Source organism: Harpia harpyja, chromosome Z (assembly GCF_026419915.1).
Source record: "Harpia harpyja isolate bHarHar1 chromosome Z, bHarHar1 primary haplotype, whole genome shotgun sequence".
Taxonomy (NCBI): Eukaryota; Metazoa; Chordata; class Aves; order Accipitriformes; family Accipitridae; genus Harpia; species Harpia harpyja.
This window is the reverse complement of record NC_068969.1, coordinates 76,170,048-76,191,499: the sequence shown is the minus strand read 5'-3', so window position 1 is coordinate 76,191,499 and position 21,452 is coordinate 76,170,048. Positions and strand designations below refer to the sequence as shown.

At 36.6% G+C, this 21,452-nt stretch overlaps 1 protein-coding gene across 8 annotated transcripts in view; it reads left to right on the top strand.

The window, feature by feature from the left end:
• TRPM3 (transient receptor potential cation channel subfamily M member 3) overlaps positions 1-21,452 on the top strand; it is a 472,413-nt gene that overhangs the window by 302,194 nt on the left and 148,767 nt on the right. For all 8 annotated transcript variants that reach the window (XM_052777050.1, XM_052777047.1, XM_052777055.1 and 5 more), the window contains exons 2-3: positions 16,704-16,783; positions 17,458-17,662. In XM_052777050.1, coding sequence (XP_052633010.1) covers positions 16,704-16,783; positions 17,458-17,662 — 285 coding nt within the window. The remainder of the gene's footprint in view (positions 1-16,703; positions 16,784-17,457; positions 17,663-21,452) is intronic.

Below are 21,452 nucleotides of genomic sequence, written 5' to 3'. Positions count from 1 at the left end.
CCACAGTTTAATAAAGGTACTAATCTGTATTAAATGAAATCTTTCAAGGGCTCACATTGAAACAATGCATAAGTAGTAATCAGCAAGTCCTGATAGAGGGGCCTGCTGGGGCAAATAGCTGGAATGTGCTGTGTGATCAAATTCCAGGGGATTTAAACCCAACAAAAAAAGAGAAATTACACAAGCCTTTTTTAAGTAAAATGTGTTTGGTTTTTTTTTCCCTGTCACTAGATTTTAATATCCAGCATATTCAAAACTGCATATTCTAAAAACAAATTACATTAAAATCCTTATTTCAAAGACAAGTCAAAACAAGAAAGTAATATAAAGCTGCTTACATGCCCTCTCCATGAATGACCCCTGTCATACAACTTCGCAAATAGTAAGACTACGCTCCTCAACTAGTTTTTTTCCATCTCTGTACTATGAGTATTCACTAAACTCAGAAGCTCTAATTAGCTGCAATTTGTGTGTTTAATTCCTTCCAGAATCCTCTGGAACATTGCAAGCTGCACTCAACATACAGTGCTGGAGAGCAGCAGTGATTTTTATCCTCAGTCGTATGTACATTTGTGTGTATGTAGAACTGAACAACCTTGTAGATTTCAAGATGATTAATATTAGCACTGTATTGTCTTTTAACAGACAATATCTGATTTGTATTAATGTAATGAAAGGGCCCTACCATCTTGCTTTCCAAAGTAGTTTCAGCACAAGGAATAAGGGTCTTCAGGCATGATTGTGTTCTGATTTCTGCCACTGCAGATCTTAGTGCAAGTCTCATAGCAGGCAAAAGTGAAAAACATCTTAACAAAACAAAACCCCCAAAAACAATTGAAGTGCCTAATAGAAATGTTCACATCAACCACACTGCGTCTAGGGACTGCAGTTCCAATTTTGTGATCAGTGGATGAACAGACTGCCTCGTTTGGCCAGTCTTGTCTGACCCCTCAGCAACACTGAACTCCACCTTAGTCTTTGTGGGGTGACAGGGTGGAAATTTTATTTCCCATACAAGTGGTGTTAATGTTTTACGCTATATGGTCTAAGCTATGTCTTACATCACAACTCCACTTTCTCTCCTATACCTTTCCAAGTAAAAACAGCCATGTGTGACTACCCGGACTGAGCAGCTGATAGCACAAGTCATAGCAACACTTATTTCCTTGAGCCTACAGCTTGCAACTGAGGTCAAGAGTGGTTTAAGGAAGTCATTTAGTCTTTATGAGGGAGAAGGAAGAGGGATTGACTAGTCTATGTAAAAAATTTCAATACTTCTTAGAAAGTTGTTCCACAAAACGTGTTTATTCACGTGAAAATATTTCACTAGGTACTGGAGGAAAAAACAGAGGATAAGATCTACCAAAAGTAGAGACAGCTCTGTTCTTGCTGTCTTCATGTTCAGATGCCTTCACCGTGGCTTGCCAGGCTGTTTTCTGTAACGGTGCAAAAGTTGTAAGCTTAATTCTCTGCAGGGGGCTATCATCCACCAACAGCCCTTATCACAACTATTCATTTCAAATTTGGGGGGAGAAAGAGATACAGGGCCCAATCGCAGAGGGTGAGATTATTGGGTGATGAAGGTTTACAACATTTTGCCCATGAGTCAGTCTCTTTCCAAGGCTTCACCTAGTGTATTCATACTTGCTGTTTATTTCTGGATTGGTGTAAGGGAGATTCCCCCACCCCAATTGTGTTTTATGCTTCAGGAGATAGACATATGTATATACACACGTGTATATATACAGTTGCAAGAATATTGCATGTAAGGAACCATGCAATGGAAGTATCATTTTCTTGGTGAGACCAGTTCTGGCGGCTGGTACAGGAAACTAGTACACAGAGTCAGCTCACTGTTGTAGCTAAAAGCACAAGGAAGTATGGTAGAAATATGAAAGCATGGGGCTTGTTTTCCTCATTGCTAGGCTCCAGTCCTTCAAATTTTCCAAAGTCATGACACTGTGGGTTGCCCACAAAGAAGAATTTGCAGGATTTGAGATTTAATGAGGCCCACCCAGTTTAACTATAACATTGTAATCCTAATATTAATTCAAGGATTAGAAACGAGACTGTAGGACTGGCTTAATAGTCTTGTTAAGTCAAAACCAGAATAAGCTGAAAGAAGGCCTTTCAGTAAAACTTTCAAACATCAAGCAAAGCTAAATCCATAAATTAAAATAGGATGGAAAACCCAGTGAAATATTTGCTATTATATATAATGTAGGTCACAATTATGTGTTGATACACATCATGGTTAATAAGATTAAATTCTGGTATAGATCACCCTTAAAGTTATATATTACACAAGAATTTAAAATTAAAATCCTGCTTGAGTTTTTGTATCATGTCTTTGCTTGAGGAATTCAGCAGATCGAACCAAGTTTCAAACTTCCTGAGACTAAGGTACTAGCTGATTTTTTTTTCAACAGTCCTTTTAAAGTAAGACCCTCTGTTCAGAACAAGAAACACTAGAAGCACCTACTTAATTTATATTTCCTGTGATTTTCTTCTTTTCTTGGTCTGTGATTTAATAAGAAATTCTGTCTCAAAGCTATTCTTTTCCTTCTACTTTGACCCTGAAGAAAAGTCATGAAACTTTATAACATCGTATTTGGTGATTGTTCATTTGTTATTAAAGAATACTATGTGTTTACTTCTGTTTAAGCCACATGGTTAGGACGAAACATCAGGGAGAAAACAAGAATAATGGACTCATGTGTGCAAAAAGAAAAAAAAGCCTGCTAAGACTTTTAGTACACGCATCTTGGAAAAAAATGTGTGTGCTTTTACAGTCATACTTGAGTCACAGAACAGTTGGAACTATATGACAAAAATATCTTGCATCATGCACTTATCTACTATTGGGCTCAAAATTTAAGTGATAGAATTATGCAGTTTTTAATTTTATCCGTGTGAAATTTTTCAGAACGTTATAGGGGTCTTCTATTAAATAGTCTGACTGCTTTCATCTGAAAAGGGGGAAGAGTTAGCACTAGTCACAGTGATCTTTATTTTAATTGAAGTTGGATCAGTATAGACTGTTGACAGAAAGAAGGAAAAAAACAATGTTTTATTGCCAACGGGAGTAAAGGAGCAGTGATCAACACTGGAGAATACAACCTGGATGAAAAATATTGCAGTGTGACAAAGGTCTTCAAGTTCTCAAGTGTAGTTATGATTCTAACTGAGTCAAAAATACTAGAAAGGTAATGAAAATTCCTTGGCGTAAAAAAAATAATGCCTTGTCTCTTGACCCTGACAGATATTTGCATGACATGGAATTCTTATGGGCTAAATAAGATCAGAAAACTATAAATATGCTGCTAGTTTTTGCATGACTGATTTTTGCATTGATGCAGCAATATAGGTCACAAAATAATATGTGATCTGAACATTTTTTTAAAAAATATTGAATTACATAGTGCTATAAACATTTGGTGAAGAAATATACCTAAGAACAGAGGTACGAAATCTTTGTAGTTGTACAAGGGACTGTCTAACTATTTCAGATTTGCTGAACTATGACATTCTAAATATGCTGCTTGCATCATTACACAATTAACACGCTTCCTCCGTGACAGCACTGTATGTTCAAAGCATAAGCAAAGTGCATAAAAACAGTTTCTTGTACTGTTCACAATATCTGAATCAGGGTTTATCTGACAGTGTTTCAAATTGATCATTCACTCCAACGGCTTCATAAATGCTCATATTCCCTGATGTTTTCAACTTCTTCACACAGTTATGCAAATGTGTTGTAGGCATTCCAATAAAACCATGTTTTTATAAGGAAAAATTATCTAGAAGGTATTACTACAATCCTGATTAATTCAGGAATTTAATCAAGTTATACTTCAGTTGTGTTTTTCTCATTCATTTATTCCTGGACTGAAACATTGCATTAGGTGGACAATTGAAACTTGGGTATTGTTTTTCAGGAAAATCAAATGTCAACAATCTCTGGGTACTTAACAGGAAAAAAAAAAGCTAACTATACAGCTAAACCTAGATTATACTAATGCCAAAATATTATAATGCCAAAATCCCCAGGAAATAAAATACTGTAATGCCAAACTTTGTAGAAGTGTTTCTAAAAGAAATTTAACTGTTACTGCAGGGAGCAAGTTTCCATTCTCAGAAACAGGTTTGTAAGAGCCACACTTCAGATTTGCTATGTGTTTGATAAGCAACTGGCCACAAGATGTTTTTAATGAATAAAAGATTTTTCTGCCTCCTGCCCTCCCTAACAACAAAAGCCACTAAGGGTTGCATGGGAGAAGATCTATCAAGAAACATAGGACTTTCTCTGATATTTTCCATTGCATTGTGAGAGACAAGGCAGAGAAGAATGGTCTGCACTGGGAGGAGAGGAATAGCTGTTTGTGCAGTGTTATGGAAGGATCCAGACCTTCCAAATTGGGGTTTTGGAGGAAAGAGCTGCCACTCTCCTGGCTGTAGGAGTCACTGTGGAGGCTGGAGGGCTGCTCTTTCTTCCCTGCCCACCTCAGTGGTGCTTCCAGCTTCTTCCTGGAAGTGCGTCTTCTCGCTTTGCTGTGACCAGACACAGGCAGGTACATGCAACAAAAGTGAAAAGAAAGCATTTACCTTTTGTAATGCATTATATGTCTGAATGCTTTCCCGTTCCCACATAGTGCAAATGTCAAAGTAATAGCTGTGACTTGGATGTAAGTTCTTAAGCCTAAAATCCTGTCTTTACTTCCTCCATCCACTTTCATGTTTGGTGAAAGGCAACTGTGAGTCAATGTCAAAATATCCATTTTGACCTAATCTGCTGAGAAGTATTTTCCTTAGTTCTATTTGACATCAGTGTCAAGGCTTGCTAGCATTTTATTTGGTTTGGTTTCCAGTGGTATGTCACTGGCATCATTTATTAAACTCTTCCCTTTATGGAAGAGTTACCTAAAGTAGTACATTTGGTTTCAGATCAACATTATCACTGAAATCAAAGTACACAACAGATCACATAATAAAAACAGACATCTGAAACAAAAAAAAATATTGGAACTGTTCTTTATAATGCCATTTGAGTGGCAAATTAGAGAGAACAATATTGTTGTAACTTCATTCAGAATATGTCCACCATCTCTTCACAAGTTGTATATAAAGAAGCTAATGTTGAAAGCACTGTTGTCAATGCCACAATTTGGCTATCAGACCCTAAATGATACATGAGGCTTGACACATGCCTAAAATGTATCTCTCTGTTATTTGATGTTTCCTAGGGCAGAAATCAGTAAAATCTGGTTCATAAAGTACTGGTAAAAGAAAAGTAAGAAATGCAGGTTGTAGGACAGAAAATGAAATAGCTACATACATATAGGATCTGTGCACTTTAGTACCCATATTTTGTTCAATAAAGTTGACAAAAGTGGTCTGCAAGGGTACCCCCCCCTACCTTCCAGCACAGTCTGCACACACTGATGAATCTGACACAAAGGGAGTTACAAGAATAGCTCAGACATCATGGTTGACATTTTACCAAAATCTGGGAACCAAGTTCTCCATCTGGCATGGTGTGTTTACAGCCTGGAACCCATGTTTTAGTCCCATGTTTTGGTGTGGTTAGTGCTCTAAATGGTTTCCAATACCAGTGCTAATTGTGGATTTCCGTGCATGGTGGGTGCAGTGATCATCTGTTTTCTGTACAGGACTTTGTGTGATATCCAGGAAAATCTTTTAAAAAGTTAATAACCTCTGTTGGTAATACCTCATCACAGTGGAGGACATGCCTTGCAGCTGTGCTGTAAACATAAATTCCATAGGTTCTGCCATATTGTTCTCCAGACTAGAGCGGGATTAAGCTAGTGCCAGAGTTCAGTGAATTAGAGTAAACCACGGTTTGTTGACGATTGCTGTCCCATGATAATGGTTTCTCAGAAAGTCTGTGCTGAGTGTTGTAGTCATTTCAGCCCTCTGGGGATGTCTGCTGTGCACTAGAGCTTTGGAGTCTTAATGTGATTCAAGCAGTGTGTTTTCTGTCTCTTTCCCACGCCCGTCTCTGGTGTCTGTTCATATACCTAAAGACTTTCTTTTTTTTTAACCAGAACTGGACATAAAAGGTGAAGGAACTACAAAATTGCTTTCATGTTGACAGGTTCATCATGCCAGATTTCCCATAAAAAGAAGCTATATTAATAAGTGTTGTGGCTCTTGAAAATTTTGGCCAGTTTTTCTTTCTTAGTGAAAGTGATTGATGCAAGTCTTCTGTGCTATCTTTGGACTGTTACAATGCCCTGTCTTGTGAACTAGTCATCTATAATTACTGCTCCCACATTCTTCTGTCCCCCTCCATCCCAATAGTGATCACTTGATTTGACAGCAGTTTGCAATTTTATATAACGAATTAAGAAAATCTTCACAAAATGGTCTCTTTATGAGGCTGTTAACAGAGACATTTGGAAAAATAGGCATGAAACTTGCATTATTAGTGAAAAAAGGGGGGAGAAAAGACATGCCTATTTAGGGGAATCATCTACTATAGGCAAGTTTCTTTCAATTTATGCTTTGGAATTCCAATGCAATTTTGTATCTCACCAGTTTCTAGTTACTTCTTAATGTGTTAAATATTTTGATCTGCCCTTACGTATCCTGAAATGTATCTTTTGCAGTTTCTTTCCTTGCAGAAGTCTCTGCCCCGCTACTTCTGCAGTGAAGATCCAGTACTCCACACAGTTGTACTTTAAGACAGAAATGAGAAACTTGGACAGGCGGTCCCAGTTTATGTCTAACCAGCTTAAATATCTCAAAAAATGTCACATTAGTCCAGCACATCTCATAGCAAACTTACAGGCCTGGCTTTGTTTTGTCTTTAAAATGCAGGCCATATAAATAAATTTCCACTGGAGAATTAAAACACATGAGTATCAACCTGAAATATTTCCATAATATTTTATCCCTCCTTCATATGAGATGTTCGTATGTCAGATTGGGCTACATACAAAGAATAGGCATATTTAGAATTTTTTCTGAGCCTATAAAAAACTACAGCCATGAAGACTTGACAGAAAGAATACGTTTCCAGGTCTCTATTGGTTGCAGCTGAAGTCAACTTAAAATTATTAGTCCAAAGAGATAATAAGTTTTAGACTGCGTTCTTAAATCTCCCTACCTGATTTGAAACTGGTTTAATTTTTTCTAAGTTAATAATGCAAATTCCACTTGACCCTATCTGCTTAATGATGTGACATAATCAGAAATCATAACATGTTTCATTCCAATATATGCAACTTGGGCACTATGATTATCAGCAGTGCTGTTAGTTTATTCCATATCAAACAACTGACCTCATCAGATTCGAATAATAAGCGCTCATATATTCAAAATCACATAGTTCCAAAATGCCAACAAAAAAAAGAATTAAGAATTTCCCCTTATGACACAGAAAACCTAAACATCACAGCTACACCAGACTGTGCTGCCAGGGTGAGAGATGCTTCTCCCTGGACTTTTTTGTCCTGTGTCTATTTGGTAACAGTGTTTGTGCAGGGAGCAGGGGTGGCTGTTCCTTCTGCCAGGAGCCCAACTGGTACTCCCTCTTGCTATGCCAAGCAAAACAGAAGAGGGGAGTTATCAACAGGACAGTGTAGAGGAGGCAGCATCGTGCTTGCACTTGGTTTGGTGAATGAAGGTAGTTTCAAACAGGATGACACATAGGAGGTACTTAGATGCAAGGAGTCTCCAGGAGAAGAGAAGGGGCAAGATGGTGAAGAAGCACAGATGAGTGTAGAGAGGGAAAAGGATGTTGCCCTGCCCAAAAGAAACATCCTCTGGTGTTTTGCCTTCTGGGTGTTTCAGTGGGCAGACTGAATTTTTCCTTTCTTCAGCTATGGGAGGCTTCCTTTCTTTTGCATCTGAGAAAATGATGAGTTTGGCTCAGCAGAAGAAGAGGAAGACAAAAGAGCTGTTCAGCAGTGTTGTCTCATCTCTTATAACTGCCTCTTCTCTTGTTCCATTTCTCCAAAACAGTGTCTGGAGGAAGGCTAGAGGGTGGTAAAACCAGGACCTCAACCAAGGCATTCTAGCAAAGGATGCCTGTGGGGCTGCATTACACAGGGGGCTCAAGAGGGACTTGTGAATAACTGCAGGGCTGGAAGATGAGATGAAATGTGAACAGTGGCGTATAATTGGTCCATTTGAATGTTTAGGCTTGGGGAACATCTGTAATCCCCATTCCTTCAGGCCCTTTCATACAATTATGTACACTTTAATTTTCATTGCTTCATCAACTCAGCACCTACACAGTGGCTAGTAAAACCACCTCATTCTAATGAAAGAACAGACAATGTTATAGCTGTCATACATTCGTGGGGTAGAGTGAGCACTTTAGAAATCAAGTAGTTCAGACCAAAACTAGATTCAGTGCAAAACTCCTACATGTGCATTTTAACCTCACAATTTTTTATTAGAGAGCAATGAGATCTGTCTTATTGTGAAGGTTATTTTCTTTCCTTAATTTGAGGAGTCAGGAATAATTTTACACTTTTTTAGAAGCCAAAAACAGGTTGACTGGTTTAAAAGATAAATAGTCTGCCAGCGCTGAATGGCAGAAAAACATTTCCTGTATATTCTACTTTCTAGTTATGTATGTGCACCTATAGACTTCTGTGATACCATGTTTCATTATGATTTGCTAAGCTACATTTGACATAAATTAGAACTTCATATAGGTGTACTGCTGTTCTGTCAGATTTTGATTAAAACAGCTTGATTTTTATGGCAGTTCTTTATGATTAGTATTATAAATTCTTTACTATGCTGGAGTGAAATATTGGGGTTATGCTAGATACTTCTGTGAAATCATTACCACAGTGGCCAGCTGTGGTGGTCAAGAAAACCAAATCAATTTTATATAGGAATTATTAGGAAAGGAATAGATACCAAAACAGTGAATGTCTGCTTGTCACAATAACAATCTGTAGTTCACCTTGGGTGCACAGTTCTGGTTCTTCCCAGAAGGAAGGATAAAATTAACTGGAAATGTTTGGAGAAGGGCAGCAAGGATGATAAAAGGTAACAAATGGTTTCTGTGTGTGGAAATACTTGGTAAATGGTTAATCTGGGAAAAAAAAAATATTAAGAATGTATCTTGAAAACCATGACTAGTATGAAGAGGATGGACAGGAACTGACTGTTCACTGCCTCTCAGTAATAAATATCATGGGAAAGTATGAGAAGTCACATTCAAAACAAACAGAAGGAACTGATTCCCCTTCCAGCAGGGAGAAGGATGATAAGGATGCTGAAAGTTTGCATGAAATCAGCAGGCAAGTTTGTGGAGGAAAGCCCACGGAGGGTTACAGAACACGTAGAAATCACAGCAATGCAGAAAGTCCATGAGCAGAAAATAGTTGCTAGCTGGGAAACTATTAGGAAAAAGCATTACATATATTTGACATGTTTTCCCTTTTCTCTAGCACCTATTTATGGCACTTGTAGAGACAGAGTAGTGGGCTAGATGAACCCATCATCTGATCAAGTAGGGCTTTCTTGATCAAAAAGGTTTATTTACTTATTCAAACAACTTTAACCTCACAGCAGATTTGGTGAAATCATAAATATTTCTCTAAAGAAACATCATGAATGAAGTCAATAGGCTTAATTCTTCCCTTTATATGCCAGTACCCATAAGAAGGAAATAGGGGAACTTTTTGAAATTGTTCTTTACAATATATCCTTTACTTTAATAAGTTTTTCTTTAAAATTTTCCCCTTCACTTCTGCTGATTTTGAGGGAGTCTGTAGGAGCCTGGATGTCTACACTAATTCTTGGATCTAATTGTTCTCCCTGGTTCTTTTTGAAATGTCTGTTAATCTTTCCAGTTAATTTATCAATAGCATGGATAATAATGACTGGTCACATATGCTTGGTCTATATAATGTTCTGAAAATATATAAAGCATAAATACAAATTTGCATAGCAGCATTAAGAGAGACATAAAATTTTCATTTCCATTACCTTGCAGTAAGAAAAATGTCAGATATAATGCTTAAAATCATAAAGTATTGAGTGAAAAGTTCCTGATTATGTTTAAATGACTCTATTTCTTCTATGTACAGTATAAAATTTACATCTAGTAAACAATGCTAACAGATAAATTCTGTAACATACTGTAGTAATAAATGACTGCATTCTATGCCCTCCTACTCTGTAGTGAATACATCTTGATTTTCAAGACAATTCAACATTGTTCTTGGGACAACTCTGATGATAAAGTGGTTGGGAAATCAGTTAGAAAAGAACAAAATGTACAGAAGTACAGCTCTAATGGGTAAAGGCCTGATGGCCCGTCTCTACGATGCTACCGGTAATAAACACCTGTTAGAAAATGAAACATTTTGGGATAGTCTAATGATCCCTACGTTAATGTCCAGACAGGTCAATTCCTAATGCTTCAAGCAAGAAATAAAAGTGCTTATAATGCTTATAACCAGGCAACGGTGAAAGGAAGGGTAGAAATTTGGCTTGAGCACACCTAGTAATTGAGGTTATATAGAAGCATTGCCATCCTTTGTACTAATCTAGCTATAGAAGTTTACAGATGCAGGGTCTTTACTCAGAGACAGTGGGATTTGCAAAAGTGCCCATTTGATTGAGGCACACTAATCGCATCAGCTTGCAATAGCACTGATGCGGTTCAGTCACCAGATGCTCCTGCAAATCCTAGCTGTAATTTGCTTCAGTAATACTCCATTGCCTGTCCAGCTTCTCTGCCCCACTGCAAGGTAGAGAAAGGCTTTTTAACAACACTTCTCTTGCCTCAATGAAACCTGTCTTATAACCTGGTTACTTGTTGGAGATAAATAAAGTTGGGAAGCAGAGGGTTAGAACTGCCTCAGTCCTGCTCTGCCACTGAAATTGCAGGTTTCTACAGTTGTCACTCTTGGTGCTCTTTTTAAAATAATGTTTATTCAGAGGTCAGCAGTTGTTAAGCATCCCAGCTACATAGCATGTTAAAGTTTGACAGAATTTATCTTCCTGAAAAATTTCTATTCTTGATTAATTTCTTATATTTGCTGTCCTCTTTTATGAGGAGTCAGTACTGCTAACTGCTGTTTGAAAGTTCGTTTCATTAACAGTGAGCTGGGTTGAAAATTTAAATAATGTGTATGTTTGTAACATTAAATGTGCAGCATTCACTTCTCTGAAAGCACTATTTTGCAGTTGCACAATGTTGAAAAAAACAGCTCTCTGCTTATTTGCTGTTTCTTATTACTCCTCAAAATACAGAAGTATCTATGGTACTGGTAATTTCATTGCCAGAGACTTATAACATTAATGCATCTTTAAATGAACTATGGCAAAGACAGTTATAATTTCCTGCAGCATCAGTGGTATATGCCAACTCTACCTAAGTCTCTATCTATAAAACATCCTTCACACTGCCACCAGGTAACATATGTGAATGAGTATAACCGTTGTTGCTTGTGTTGATTTCTTAAGACAAAAGGTGTGGCTTCTGCCCCAGGTTACTTTGCAAGCTGAAACCTGAATGCAGGAACAATCTCCAGAATCTTGTCAAGGCCAAGTACTGAAGTTTCACTTCAAAGTCAGATTTGGATTTTTACTCAATTATCTCAATCATGTGAAATCTTTCCTTTCCTCCCCTCACTCTTTCTCCACCCTCTCAACCAAACCAAATTCCCTTGTGTTAAAATGCCAGCAGACTTTTCCTGCTGACTCCTCAGTCATATACTTTACCTCATTGAGCTGTTTACCAGCTGCTCTCTTGACCCTGCAACTTTCTCTACCTTCGCTGTTCACCACAGACCACCTTTGGTCTGTTCCTGTGCTAAAGAGATCTCAAGATGTGCACATGGTCTCTGTTGCTCTGAACTGTGTGGTAGAGAAATCTCACAGGTCGTAGCTTTGCTGGAACAGAGTGTGTATATATATGCATACAGAGTGTGTATATGTACATACTTCATATATACATTACATACAAAATACATGTATGTATTTTACACAAAAAACTCAGGGAACTAAGAGAGAAAAAAATATCTCATGGATTAGCCAGTCTAGCAGACGCTTCTCAACATGTGTATAAGAAGTTTAGAACTTGATGCATATGCTCAGCCTTGCCCATCCTGGGCCCATCAAAGCTAATGTACATGCAGAATAGTTTAGTGCTTGTGTATTCATCAGTGCCAAGGGTGGACAGAATGTTTTCCATGCATTAAATGCAGGCTTATTGAAAAGTAAAGGAGGGTATGCATGCATATGTAGAAGTAGAGAGAAATTAATCCAAACTTGGCAGGGGGGAGGAAGAGTAAAAGTATTTTATACTTGGAAAACACTTGAAGTAAGTAATTGAACACATATAATTGCTATGTACTAAAAAAATCTAAGTGTTGTTCATATCAAAAGGTTGTTCTTCAGTGTTGATATCAAGAGGGTACAGTAAAGAAGTAGTCCCCAAATTTGTAAACATTCAAGTTGTGTTTTATGTTACTAACTTTTAATTAAGCTGAAAACAATGCAGCTGCTTGTCTGTGAAAGACAAAGGTTTATGTTTATGACTTTCTGAAAAGTTACATTCACTACAGTACAGCAACTGTGGTGAGAAAGAGTGAAAAACTCCAGCTTCTCTGGAAAAGTGCCATTGTTGATTAATTGCAACATATTTCAACTGTGTATAGATTTCTCACAGTTACCCAATAAACACACTGGTTTCATTCTTCGGAGACTAACAATCTCTCTTGTGAGCTCAGGTTCATTCCAGTTTAGTACACTGTTTCTTTTAAAGGATTTGTTTTCCGGGGTTGAACTTAAGAACTCAGAGCACCCTATCACACTTTCACAAGCTCTCTCTCTAATGAGGAAAGAAGAGGGAGGAAAAAAAGCTTGTCAAGGCTTGTGCCAGTTAAATCCAAGCTCTCAGGGGATTTGTTTTTCTTTTGGCGTCAGATTAGATGTTCAAACCAAGCGGTATTGTGGGGCTGCGGTTGAGTGTCCACCAAACCCTTAATGAGGCTAATCCCACAGCAGCATATTCCAAGCAGCTAATGGGTGCAAGGGCTTCGTTGACTCTCACATCTCTGCGCTGCGGATGGACCGAGTGCCTTGTTCGGGGGGCGGTCGCAAACGTGTTATTAGTGATGACCAGCAGCAGGGAAACACGGACAGCATAGTTTGCTCTGGGACAGACTAAAACGCCAAGTTTGATGCTCAGGTAAAGAAGAAGGAGAAAAAATGTTCTTGGTGGGATTTTGCAGCTAGGTTGATAAAGAGGGAGACTTAACCTGGAAATCTAAGCTATGAGTAAACTAAATCCAAGGATAAGTATGGCATGTACTTTAGGAATTCACTGTGGACTTCACATTGTCTTATGAATTAATACTGAAGGAGTAATTATGAAATAAGAGAAGAGAAGATAAGCTTCTTGCTCTATTATTCCTGAAAATACTTTGCTATACTTTTCTAAACTTTTTACTACTTTATTAATTCACATTATAAAGAAGACTTTAATGCAGACTGTTTTGTTATGAATGTGTTGATTTCCTCAAGTTATTCTAATTTTGTTATGAAGACTCTATGGCAAGTAACATAATTTATTATAACTCTGAACCCTGTATTTGATTGCAAATCATCTCTGTCACAGAAGGATAACTGGCACAGGGCAGTGAAAACAGATGTTTTTACTTTGGAAGGACAAGGAATTATGAAATGAGTAAATAGTGTATTGTGGCATTATGACTCTGTTGGGTAGGATAGTATATTGTTTGAGATCTAAAAGCTGGGAAGTCTTTTTTCCTGATGTGAATAAAGGACTTTTTAAATCAGACTATTATTTTTTCAATATTACATTTGAAGAAGTATGATGAAAATTCAAATGCAAATTTTTATATTTAACGCAGCTGGGTTTCTTTTCTACTTGCAAAGACAGTATGAAAAAGAGTAGGAAAACAAATTTTAGATGTCAGTTTCTTGGTGTTTGAAAGCCTGCTTGTATACCTAAAGAAAAATTTTTCAGTGAAGTACTTGTTCTGGCACCTTTTTCTATTGGATCTTGAGGTTTAGAGAAATTGAATTAGTGGCCATCTCCAGAAAAGACACATTAGGTCTATGTAGTAAGTGAATTCACCAAGGTAAATTGTTTGCAGAAGAGTATGCAAAATTTATGAAATTTAATGAAGGATATTTTTAAGGAGTCTTGGCAACATGAATGATAATCATATGCTATGTAAGCTCTGGAATAGGAGCTGGTTTTGGATGCCAGGAAGAAAAGTTGGTTTATAAAATCTTTTCATGCTTTCTAGAGAAGATAAAGGGTATTGCAGGCATGTATTTAGTGGTAAAGCAAGCAAGCATGAAGATAAAACTGGCATTATTCTATAAGTGCTCCTTTTTTGTCAAAAATTTACTATATATATATACACGACAAAGGGGATTTATAAATCTGCAGCTTTGTATCAGTGTGCGTCTTCTTAAGGCAATATGGAAAGCTTGTGTACTATTGGAGGTTGAAGGGGAGAAATTTCAAGCATGTGAGGTCCATACAGTAAAGTATGTAATTTCAAATGTTAGCATTGCAATACATGAATAATAATTGTAACTTCCTTTCTTTCTCTACAAAACTCAACAAAAAGAAAAACCCTAATTTTCCCACCTAGTGTAGCTTCAAAAGTACTGCAGTAAAAGGATCGAATGAAGTTTGTAAAGTTCACTCTGGATGCCTTGACAGTTCTAGAAAGTTAGTTTATAAAAAGCCTTTCTTTGCCTGAAAAGACTACTAAATTGAGAAATTATTCAAGATGCACTAGACTTCTAAGCTGATTTGACTGTATAATATACAATGTTGTGATGATGATGGTAAGTATTATTATTATTATTGCCTGCATCATAGGCTTGTAAGCATTTAGAAGTTATAATATATTAGAACTTCAAGGTAGTCCATCCTATGTAAAGTAAAACTTTTTTTTAGATTTTCAGAATTAGTATTTAACTGTCCTTTGCTTAAACATGAAACAAACCTTGCCCCACATTCTGTAATATATCAACTGTTTGCTACAGTAAGTACAGTACAGTAAGTACTTACTACAGTAAGTAAAAGTTTTAATGCTTTTAATAGACTTTTCTTTTTCCTGACTGTAAAAGTCATGTTAGGGTGTCTGCCACTCCTACAAAATATGAAGTCTAGCAGATTTTTCAAATAAAAATGCAAGTAGAGCAAAGATAAATTATTGTAACATGAGTGACCACTAGATCCAATAAGTTATTATCTTCTGTGAAAAAGGCAAAAGAATAACTTTTTATGTACTGAGAGTGATAAGTAATGAATGTAGCTAGAAATTCTTATTATGGTATTTTATGCTAGTAACATTCATTGACTCCAAGAAATTTCCCCAGTTCACAATGATTTTCAAAAGTCCCAGAAACACAGCTTTCTGGGTTTAAACATGAAAAACAGGATGCAGACTGAGTTGACAAAAAGCTAACATTAGATAGTTAGTAAGGTAACATTAGTTAGTAAAGGTAATACTTAGATAGGTTACTATCTAACCTCACATAGTAAGAGGTAACTTTAGTCAGTTAGGTAATGTTATAAAGACATTTTTGTATTTTCTCTTTTTATAGAGGTAAGATGCTCAGATTTCCTTTCAGTTATCTAAAGCTCATTTTGCATTATTTAACTCTCAGGTAACTTTTTCATAGTTCACAGTTTATTGTTCTGTCTATGCTGTGCAATTAAATAGGTAATTTTAATATTTAAATACATTTTATAAAATTTTTCTGTTTGAAATTAATTTTTAAAGGAAAGTTTCAACTCATCTCCTTATTAAATGAAAAAATTGAATTCTTTCTGGGGGAGTCTTTTAGAGAGCTTCCTAGAATTCGTATTATATGGAGTGAGGACTGTCTAGATAATTAAAAGGATTTCAGAGCTCTGAAAGTCTGTTGTTTTTTTCCTTTCCTACCCATCTATCTTTCTTTTAAAAAAGGTCTCTTGTGTATCTGAAAATTAAGACTACGCTGATGGAAGTTACTTGTTTTCCTGTGAATACGTGGGGGAAGATCTTGAATGTTATGAACAGGCATAGTTTCATTGAACTCAGTCAGTTTTAGAGGTTACATCAGCTAGTGATCTGACCCTTAATGTATCAGAGTTTTTTGTGTCTCATTTCAGAAACAGATCTTCCTTCTTTTTTTTTTCGTTAAGATGCCCACATATGAAACTGTATTTTCTGTCTCCATGTTAAACAGCACTTTCAGTACTTATATTAAAAAGTGCATTGGAATCACGGTGTTGTAAGTTTTATGGTGAGATTTTTTTTTCTAGTTTCTGAGATTATTTTTCTTTAATTAGAGCTGACTTAGTTGTATCACTAAAATAGAAATAGGGGTTTTTAAGTATTTTTAATGAATAGGTGTGTTTTTTCTCTCCATGCAGAAAGCTTTAGAGTTTGAATTAATTCTTCTCCGGTGATTCCTGCTATGAGAATACAGGTGACAGCATCAAAGTCATCTGGCTAGTGAATATGAACATAATCTTAAGAGCTTGTGTTGGGTGCTTAGCTGTAGAAGGGAACCATAGTTCTAATGGAAAATGCTTTTTGCAAAATGTGCGCTGCGTATCTGCAAAGTCAGTGAAGTTTTCTTTTGTGTTTGAAGTTTCTCTTCAGTTGTACTGTAAGTTGTGTTTAATAAGCAAATAGAGCTCACGGCATTTCCTTTCTCTTTTTTAGGCACAGAAATCATGGATAGAAAGAGCATTTTACAAGAGAGAATGTGTTCATATCATACCCAGCACCAAAGACCCCCATAGGTAATTGCATACTACTTGTATGAAAAATGAAAGTCAATTACAAGAAAATGTCTATATATGTGTGTGCATACATATGTATATGGATATAAATAGTTTGTAAGGACTTATTTGATCAGAAGGTGGTTGAATTATATCTGGAGTGGTGGATTCCTCTAGGCACTATTTGTTTACAATTCAAAACTTACTTCATCCAAAAAAAAAGATAAATCAAAAGTGGATCAGCATCGATGTTTAAGTTCCTTATCTCTTTAGTTCAATATTCAGTGCCTTGAATATTTACCTAAACTGGATGCATGATACACAATACTGTCAAAAGAAAATAATTGCAGTGAACTACCAATTTAAAATATGTGCTAGTCCATGCAAAAGCTGATTATTTAGCCTGATGTCATCTGAAAACAGTAGAAAATGTTCTTTAAGTTCATTTTGTACATATTTAGAACAAAGCATGATTTTCTTAAAATACAGGAGAGTCCAAAGTAAACAAGATCATAGAAAGAAAAGGTTATATCTGTACTGTGTTGCTTCCACAAGTAGAGGCTTCAGATAGCAGGAAACTGGTCAGCAGAGTTGAAAAGGGTTTTTTTGGAAGATTTGTAGGCTATTTAGGATTGTTCCCCTGTTTGGTTTATGTATGCACATGACTCAAGTTTTCCATTTGTTTAATGTCATAGGTGTTGCTGTGGACGTCTAATAGGACAACATGTTGGACTGACTCCAAGCATCTCCATTATTCAGAATGAGAAAAATGAAAGCAGGCTCACTCGCAATGACATCCAGTCGGAGAAGTGGTCCATCAGCAAGCACACGCAGCTCAGCCCGACGGACGCTTTTGGAACCATTGAGTTCCAAGGAGGAGGCCACTCCAATAAAGCCATGGTAACCATGTTTTTCTCTTAGATAAATAATGCTGCTAGCTCAAAAAAGGCATTCACAAAGAATGAACAACATTCTTTCTTAACTTCATTTTAAAGTATTATTTAGTGTAAGACCGTAACATATGTTTTTATGTATCATGTCCCAAAGAATTGGTGAACATAATTAACTGTAAAAGCTGGAGTGCAGTGTAAGAGGGGCTACCTTTATGAAGACTGAAGACATGCTAAAGTGCTGCTATCTCAATTTACTTCCAGTGGCTAGCCATCCCTCTTTTTCTGAATAACTTTAGAATTCAACTGTGGTATCCAATTGCTGAGTGTGTGTGCAGGTCTGACAAATTTGAAATATACCAACTTTCTTTTAATATTCCTCCAGACATATATCAGAGGATAGACCAGTTAGACTTATTGGTTCATCATTCAATGAAACAAGAGGCCCAGTGAGTGTCTAAGCTAGGAACTGGGAAATCCCTATTCTGCTACAGATTTCCTTGAGCAAGTCACTTAACCATAATACAATGCTATGGAGCAATACCAAAGTATATTAATCAGAAGGCATTGCTCCACTAAGTTGGAGAGGTGTTTCCAGCACACACACTAACCCATGCATGTATTTCTTCTATGTGGCATTACATGAAAGGAAGAATCTCTCTGGCTCTATCTAAACTGCAGAACCTGGGACTTTGGGAATGAAAGATGAGTATGTACCTAGCACATTGCAGCCAAGACACTGCTTTGGGCAGCAGTGAAGGCAGAAGGAGGACTCCTGGGTGCTCTGCAGAATAACCTGCCCAGCAACCCAGTACCATCTTCTTTGCCTGAATTCTTCCCAACAGGTTTCTCAGATCTGTCATGGTACTAGATGGATTAGAGACAATGAAGAGCTCAGGTACTATGCTAGCAAGAGCCAGATATTTTCCTCAGATGGATACATAGGTGCTGGAGATGGAATGATTACTTGAGAGGATGGTTCCGTTCACCCAGATGGATGTCTTCTTTTGGCAGAAACCAGAAGATGCTGTTGCACCAAGAAACCGATAGAAAATTAGGTCATTTCTCTGAGAGTATCACAGATGCCTTGTGTTCAGTTGATAACCAGTCACCTAAAAATCTGCAAGACCATTGCTGGAGAGAGACTCTGATTCAGTAAATAACATTTGTTTGGTGTGAATAAATTGACACCTCCTTCAGCACTGAAATGAACCAAACCGTGCTGTTGGTATCTTCACAAGGAGTGGGAACAAATCAGAATGCTTTTCACCAAAACTGAGAAAGATTCAAGAGATATAGTAACCATCATGTTATTAACCATATATGGATATTTTGCATTAAATCTGTCTTTATGAGAAAGGGTAATCAGTACAGCTTTTTGACTGATGTCCTTGGAGATCACTATAAAGCAATAAATGGCCCTGCCCAGACAAGAAGTAATCTTGGGCAGCCCAAGAAATGATGAAGGGTTTAGGGAAGCTGTTGATACCAATTTCTTTAAAGGAATTCTGGTATTTGTTGGTGTTCTGGTGTGTTGGCACAGTGCCATAAGAGAACAGGAGATGCTCTGAGGTATATGCTGTGTGCTCAAAGAAATATACTTGAAGTGGAACTGTGGAGATAAAATTGGAAGTCAAGATGAAGGAAAGAAAAATCCTGTCACACAGTGCAGTCAGGAATGAAATCATGAAGGGTTTAGAAAAAAGAAGACAAAAAGGGGTTAAAAATCTGAGAGAACTAAATAACAAGTGAAAATTTAGGGATGAATACAGGCAAAACATTTATTGCTGGAAAAATTCTAGATTTGTTTTGACAGTACTAGAATCGGGAGGGTAGTTGTATCTGCCATCTATTTGTTGTCATTAAACCCCACCCAAAACATGGGAACAACCAAATTCTTCATGAATTAAATAAGTCTATAAAAGCTCCAGAAATTCAGTCATCCCACTAGTGGGAGAAGTGCTTCAAATTAAACAATTCACTAAGTATCTCTTTAATGGTTGTCCTGCTTTGTTACCACCAATGAGAAAAACATCTTTCATATGACAAATAAGGAAGTTTGCATAACCAGTAATCGTGCATTTTTTTAAATGGAAACAAAATTAAGAGCTTTGTTATACTATGGTGCGTTTGTCACTGAAAACAGTATGAAGGTGTCCTCATGGTCACATTTCCAGCCCCAAATGTTGTTTTACGGTTTGTTTGTTGTTTGTTCTTTTCTAAAAATATGCTGCTTAGTTATTTTCTAGCTACTGGATGAGAAATATCACTATAGCATACAAGCTGATTTTTGCTGGCAATCACGGTAGGTTAATATCATGCCTATTGGCTAATAGAATAACCCTATAAAGCAGCAAGATATAGCAAGCTGACCAGCATCAAGGAAAGCCTCAGTGGAAGAATTGAGCATAAAATTCACCACCTGTTCCTTACTTTATATATTGAAATGGACGCCCACTCATGAATATTATTAAGCAGGGGAAACACAGAATGGAGTAGTATTATCTGGGTCTGCACTAACAGCAAAACGGGTAAATTTTTCTGAATCAGGCTACAAGGAATGAGATGGGGTTTATTAATGGAAACCGTAACCTTAGATTTATAATTGGGGAAACTGGTAGTTAATTAATGGAACAGATTAGTGCATGTAAGACTGACAGATAATTATTTCCTCCATTGGAAGTAACATAATTAGATTTTAATAATATATATACAAATTTGCTAGTAAATGTATGTATACTTTGCATGCATATTTGCAAGTTACAAGTGCAGTGATATAATATTATATCAGTTGCCACCAGACAATTAACAGTGGCATCTTTAGCTGTGGAAATGAAAATTACACTGATATTACAATAGAACACGTGGATTTGGAAAAAAACAGAAAAGATTATGTAGGTTTACGCATTGCCAATAGAACTGACTGTGCCATTAATTTCATTTCCATAGCTACGTAGAATAAAAATTCTCAAACAGCATGAATTTTGCTAATACCATTGAGTTGTTAAAGTATCTTCAGTGGGTCTACACTAAACTACTTAAATCAATAATGTGAACAGCTGAAGGTGCAGCAGATTGTATAGAAACATATAGCCAAGATTAGAACAGATAGGTTAACAAGATCAGTTACTAAAGAGGCCTTTTTTTCAGTCTTCATGTAACCACAGATGATCCTGCACGACTGTGGTTTTTAGATCTCTATCTATCATGTTTTCTTTACAAGTGGCTCATCTTGTTAATGTTTAAGAAACACATTGAACAGTTTTGCTGTTCACATTTACACTGTTTTTATGGCAGCTTTTCAATTTTGACAACTGTAAAAAAAAATACGTAAACTTTATTAAGAGCTTTTGCAATAAATCAGTGGATTAAAAAAAGGTAGGAAAATTAATAAAATGTGATCTGTTTATATCAGTTGGCTTTTAGTAGTTTAAGAAATAACATGGATGAGTTCATGTAACTATATACTGGCAATTTATTACCCTAACTATAAGAACAATTATGAAACTAATGTGAGTGATTCCATTCGAATTATGAGCAATATTCTGAACAATTTCAAAATAGATTCTTGTCATTAGTGGACCAATTAAGCCAATCTTGCTGTGATGCATTTTGCACTGAACTCATGACCAAACTAAACCAATATTTTTAATTTACTATCTGCCTTTCCGCACACAAAAAAAGCCCTTAACATTCTTTCATTAATTGGTGTGCCTGGATTCCATATCAACCTTTTTTAAAAGACCACTCTTCACAACATTGAAATTGCTTTGATCATGGTTTTTCAAGCTTAGGTGGAA